At 39.3% G+C, this 6,000-nt stretch overlaps 1 protein-coding gene across 1 annotated transcript in view; it reads right to left on the reverse strand.

Annotated features, from left to right (window-relative positions):
• RALGPS1 (Ral GEF with PH domain and SH3 binding motif 1) overlaps positions 1-6,000 on the reverse strand; it is a 64,957-nt gene that overhangs the window by 712 nt on the left and 58,245 nt on the right. The window contains 9 exon segments of the mRNA XM_009998808.1: positions 80-171; positions 1,267-1,372; positions 1,549-1,641; positions 2,355-2,460; positions 2,884-2,964; positions 3,254-3,305; positions 4,525-4,676; positions 5,558-5,641; positions 5,643-5,682. Coding sequence (XP_009997110.1) covers positions 80-171; positions 1,267-1,372; positions 1,549-1,641; positions 2,355-2,460; positions 2,884-2,964; positions 3,254-3,305; positions 4,525-4,676; positions 5,558-5,641; positions 5,643-5,682 — 806 coding nt within the window.

Genomic DNA, 6,000 nt, shown 5'->3' on the forward strand with positions numbered 1-6,000 from the left:
CTGAAAAGAGGTACCTTTTCTGGTAAAGATTTTCTAGAAAATATGATAAAGTGGGTAGAAATAAGTCTTACAACCTTACCTGAGGCTTGTTGCTTTTGCATGCATCATCCAAATGCTTATGCCATAATATTGCATGAAACCTTGAACCAGTCTGGAACTTGTAAACATTGCCTACAAAAATAAGAAAAATCAATGACTCAAAATTTGCAGACAGACATGTGGTTTCCAGGGATTCTACTTTCTGTGGCAGAAGCCCAAGTCCTGAAGCAAACTCTCAAATTAATTTGCACCTCCAACACTCAAACAGGATGCTTCCTCATATAATAGACACCACGTGAAGCGTGTTATCCAGCAAACCTTGGGTAAAGGGAATATAGGAACACATTTTGTCTGCAAGGCTAAGAGGAGTGTTAAGGGCAGAGAGGCCAAAATACAGCCACAGAAAAGACCACTTAGGTCACATCTAATTTACTCCTGGCTTTCTTCTTAGTAAGACTGTTGTGGTTACTGCCAAACTTCTTATGAACGCTTTTGACACTTGTGAACTTACTTTTCTTCAGTCCTATTGTGAGTTTCCTCTTTACCTTGTTATTCTGTAAATTGTTTCCTGCAGTCAAATACTTTGTGCATTTTAATCAATGCCCAAGGAATGCACTTGACACAGTAGATGCAAATCCATGTCCAGCACCAAAGTTGAAAATGTGAGAAGCGAAGGAAACCTTCAAAATATTTATGTAACCACTCAAAGTGCAAACACCTCCAGGAGCTTTCTAATCTTTTGAAGTTTTAGGCAGAAGAGTCATGGCACTTTAAAGTAAGTTATTAAAAAGTAACTAATAATAATTTTTTTAAGAGTTTGATGTTTGAAGAATTTTTATAATATTTTAATCGGCCTCAGCGTAAGTCAAGATTTTATATTGACCAGTTTTAAGAAAGCTGTTCAGAAACTTGGAGATTAGGGTATGCAGACACATGCATAGGACATGCAGCCATCTCGTATCACTTGGGCAATTTCTGCAGAACTTGCAGTAACTGTCAAGATACCGCAACACCTCTGCAGGCACCACAGAAGCACCACAGTATATTGTAGAAATATATTAAATTTCACTTGTATCCTCCTTTGAAAATTCAGTAGTGAAAATCTCCGTTTTCAGTCTTGAATGAGTGCCACGGTAAGTTCTGTAATCTACAAACTCATTAAGAGAGACTAATCTACTTCCTGTCACAGGAATATAATGCAGACAATGCCCATCCTGCAACGTTTACCTTTGTCAGGGTTATTTAGATGGAAAATATCAGGATGCTCAGGGTCGTCAGGCAGTGCCACCATCCAGCCCACAACGGAGACTTTTTTACCAGGGGTAGATTTATACTGGAAAAGAAAGACAAGTCAGATACAGATGAGACTGTACTAAGGATTAACTTTTGATTGTAAAAGTTGTGCAGATGTATGGCTTAACCTGAAACAGCAAGTACACTTCAAACCCTTCCAGATCTGCTTATGAGTACACAATTTTTGTTTTTAGAACAAATTTAAATAAAGCTTACATGTTTTCTTTCAGTGCCTCTTAAAGATTTTGCTCCAAAGTACAGAAGAGTTGATCCTGAAAGCATAACCCAGTATCTAGTCCATGAAGAGAGCTGTATCAGACAGGAGTAAAAATTAGGAAGAACTCTGCATATCTCTTGACATTTAAAAAATCTGTTCACAAGCAAGTCCAAGTGCTACTGAAGTTAATTTTAGAAGCAAGGAATGGAGAATTAGGTAAAGAGTGTCTCCTGGTATAAATCAGCCCAGGTACTCTAATTTCCATGGCTGTGAATACAATCCATCTTACTTGGATATCTCATAAAAACATCTGGATCAAATGGTTCACAGCAAAATACCTTGCTGCCTTCTACTGGAGAGATCTTAGACTCTGCATTTGATTAACAAAATTTAGTGAGATGACATCTCTTCAAATCTTTCAGAGCTGGACAGTAGGGCAGCACATAAAAAGTAACAATGAACTCTACAGAAAAAAAAAATAAATCACCCAATATGTAGGACCAGAACCACATGAAAACTGTGAATTCAGTCTGCCTGCACAGAAACACACGATTTATAGAGTGGCTTTACTCTTGCTCTGCTGTCACAATCTAGAGTGCAAATGCAGAGAGAAGCTGTACATCAAATGACATACAAAGATTATCATCTTGTTATAACCCAGTTAAACTTGGAACAGAAAATGATTTTACTGATAGCAACAAGGAACATTGTTTTGTGCAGCATCAAGGTGCAGGTTCAATCTAATCCTGGATATTAGAACAGCCACTACTGAATTAGAATCACAGAAAGAATTAGAATCACTTACAGTAGGTTTCTTGCCTTCTTTGAGCAATGTTTTTCTTCTTAATGGCCCTTCCATAGTAATGACTCCTGTGGAACTACCTACTGTGCAGCTGCAAGCCCCTGTTGGGCTGGAGATAAAAAACATTGCCATATGTATTTGCGCAGACAAGGACAAGAAGCAAGCAATATAATTTAGCTCTAAATATAATTTTTGGGCATTGCCTTACTATATTGTATGTACGTAACACCATTATTTGTGACAGAAGGCGAAGATAGCCTTTGTGACAAACCTGCTTCTGTGATATCATACAGCCCAAAGTAAACAACAGTCTTCTGCAATATGGAAGCCAGATACAATGAGTTAGATCAATAACTTATCTGAATTTCTTCTGAATGGGCCAGGCCCCTGCTTTAGCATTAATAGGAATTTTTACAAGAAGAAGGTCATACAAGGATAATTTGGGGCACAAAATGCATTATGCTAGGAAAGCATAGAGACCCAAAGGACAGTTTAGCACCATACACAGAGCAAGGTGCACCCTGAACTGTACCTGTAGACACAGCTTCGACTCCGAGGAGAATTCCGGATCGGTGCCCTCCAGTTAGGCCCCAGCGTGGCATATAAACGACCCCTGTTTGTGAATGCAAATATCTGATGAGGGAAATTCTAGTCTGAGACTCAACAGTTAGGGTTTGGTAAACATGACAGAGATAGTTCGCAATCTTTTCTGATCCATGGGAAAGAAAAACACAATAACTTTACAGTGCTTTATTTCAAATAGTTTGTAATTTTTTCCTAATTAATCAGTAATTTGATAAAAATAACTATTGCTTTAAGGCTTACCTATGTTAGGGATCATTCGTGAAATTCTTAGCTAAGTCTGAAGAGTGCTCAGTGAGTGTACATGAAGACTAACTCACCTTTCAAGCCCTGATGGCAGCTCCTCACTAAATTCTGAGCTTTCACTGCTATCTAGAAAAAGAGTAGTACAGAGAAGGAGTAAGAAAACCACCCAAGGGAAAATACAAAGCCAATGTATGTGGATCACCGGAATTATTTTTATATAGTACAGTGAAATTGCTTACTCAAATCATGTTTCAAAGTTGAAGTCTTTAGAGTTCATGGTGAAATCTAAAATTGGAAGGGGCTCACATGAGCCTTCCCATTTATAATATCTCACTGTTTAATTAAGCTATCATTACTGCTGTGTTTAAATACCAGATGTCTCCATGCTACTTTAATTTTCATTAAGCTGCTTTTCCTTCAAAAGCTGAGCACTTCAGGAACACAAAATCCAGTTACTTTGTAAGACAATATTTCCAATCAACTTACAAATGCTGTGGTATTAGACATGATACCATTTTGTTTCCAACAAGCATACGTGTAACAGAGGATATGCCAGCTGTATGCTGCCACTAGGAGCCACAACAAATCAGTACGATGGTATTTATAATTCACAATGACAGTCCCTATTTCTCCTCTGAGGACAGGCCTGATTTGTCCTCCCTTCCCTGGCACCACTGTTTAGCTCATAAGTAAGTCTTGCCCAGGTAAATCTTTCTGATCTTCTAATGCTCAGTATAACTCAGTGATCTGTGCATTTGTCTTCTGAAGTTCAAAGATCAAAGTGTCAAACTCTTCTTGCTAAAGTAACCTGCTATCCCTCACATCTTCTACTCTAGAAATAGCCTGAGTCACTTAAAAGGTAGCTTTCTCTTGCTTAGAACACAGATTCTTAATAACTTTGTTCTTAATTATAATAATTATTAACTATAATACCATAATTCAATTGCCATAATCCTCTTTCACAAGTTCCTTTTCTGTTTCTTCTGAAGTCACAGAGATCACAGCTAAACTATTCTCTTGTCTTCTAGAATATATTGATAAGTTTTCTTTGTGAATATATATCCACTTTTCAGTAGCACTTTTTTTTCCCTGGTGAAAAGTGCTCTGTGTCATACAGAGCACATACAAAGACAATCCTCATGTCACTTTTACCAAAACCATTAGCAGGTAACTGAGAAAAGCTGAGATGAAGCTGACCAGGTGGCTGAGCAGCAGTTCTGGTGCAAGGGACTAGTTCCTGCACGGGAGCTAATGACCTTCCCAGTTCCCTATTTTGGCGTGTCTGTGAGATTCCAGAGCACAGGGACAGAAAAGCAGGAACGGCAGTTCCCCACACAGACTCTACCTATAGACAGGCCGTTGGTGAGGAGCGTGTCCAGGGGGTGGCCGCGGGCCGGGCTGTGCGACTCCAGGACACTGTCATCCAGGAGATGGCGTGGCTTCTCCGTCGGGAACGTGGCACTTTTGCTCTCCACCACACTGAACTGACACATCATGCTGGGAAATTGGAAAAACGCAAAAGCCCTCTTAACATCATCTAATAGCCACCCTTGGCTCCTGATATTTCCACTCATGCCTTCCTGATAGGTTATCAAGGAGCACACAACTAAAAGGCACTGCTCACACTTGGCTGTACATGTACTCCTTGCCTACCAAAACAAGTTTCAGATTTTAGTGGTCTTTGTAGGTAACAAATATTACATATCTCTGCAGATGGGAAGTTTTGTTCTTTAACTGCTCTCTGTACAAAACCTTAAAACTCTGGAGGGAGGCAAAGGCAAAAAAACAGAAAAAGCAGCTAAGCCGTTGCTTAGTAGTCCTTATAAAGCTGAACAAACACATTAACAACATCATGACCTTGTCCACGTCACATGAATTTCTCTTTCAAAAAAAAACTAACCTGTTAACTATGAAATCTGGTAGCTATTGAAACCATAACTGGGAAGCAGGTGTTCTCACTTCACCGGGTAAATGATAGAGAAAAATGTTGCTAATCCATACTACCCAGGTAAAGCAGTGCAAAAGATCATAACTTTCCTCAGTGATAAGATGCACCAAGCAGCCAGCAAGTTTCTGTAGAGCTATTAGCAAGATGCTTTAAAAACATCAAAGAAAAAAAATAATCAGGTCATGCACATCAAAAACCCACAGACCGAAGTGGATACACAGCTTTCAAGTACTGCCAATGTCTAGCACTAGCAGAGAATAGAGTCAGCAAAAATAACCGTCAATAGAAAACCCAGAGAATACACAGTAAAGCCTGAAGCGCTCTTGCAATACAAGAAATGGAAGAGACAAAAACCAGAGTGTTCTGCTGCTATCTTAAACCTTTGCGATGCATTAAATTGCCCGAGTGCAAGACAGCCCGGAGTACCCACTTGTTTCCCAGGCTGTGACTCTTCCTGTGCCGTGGTACAGGAGGTGTAGGTAGACTTGCTGCTACTGAGGCATCAGGACAAAAAAAAACTGCTGAATTTCATAATTGCTGACACATCAGAGGGACCTAAAAGACAAAGATAATTTAACACTGAACTGATGCAAAACTCAGAAATGTCATGGGCTGCTGTGTTTTGCCACTGTTTAAAATTAGTTGTTCCTGATAACTGAAAGGAACCACTTCTGAAGAACTGCATATTATGGATTATGGTTACACCATCCATTTCTTTGATGAATTCATATCTATATTCTTGAACTGTGGAGAAGTCATTTTAAAAACAGCTTTGCACATACTTTTAACAATGAACTCCTACACAAAGTCCTGGCACCCTTACAACAGCTGGATGTGCCAAAGTGTAATATGCAGAGCCATAAAGTCAGTTTG

This window comes from Chaetura pelagica, unplaced genomic scaffold (assembly GCF_000747805.2).
Source record: "Chaetura pelagica isolate M959 unplaced genomic scaffold, ChaPel_1.0 scaffold405, whole genome shotgun sequence".
NCBI classification, from domain to species: Eukaryota; Metazoa; Chordata; class Aves; order Apodiformes; family Apodidae; genus Chaetura; species Chaetura pelagica.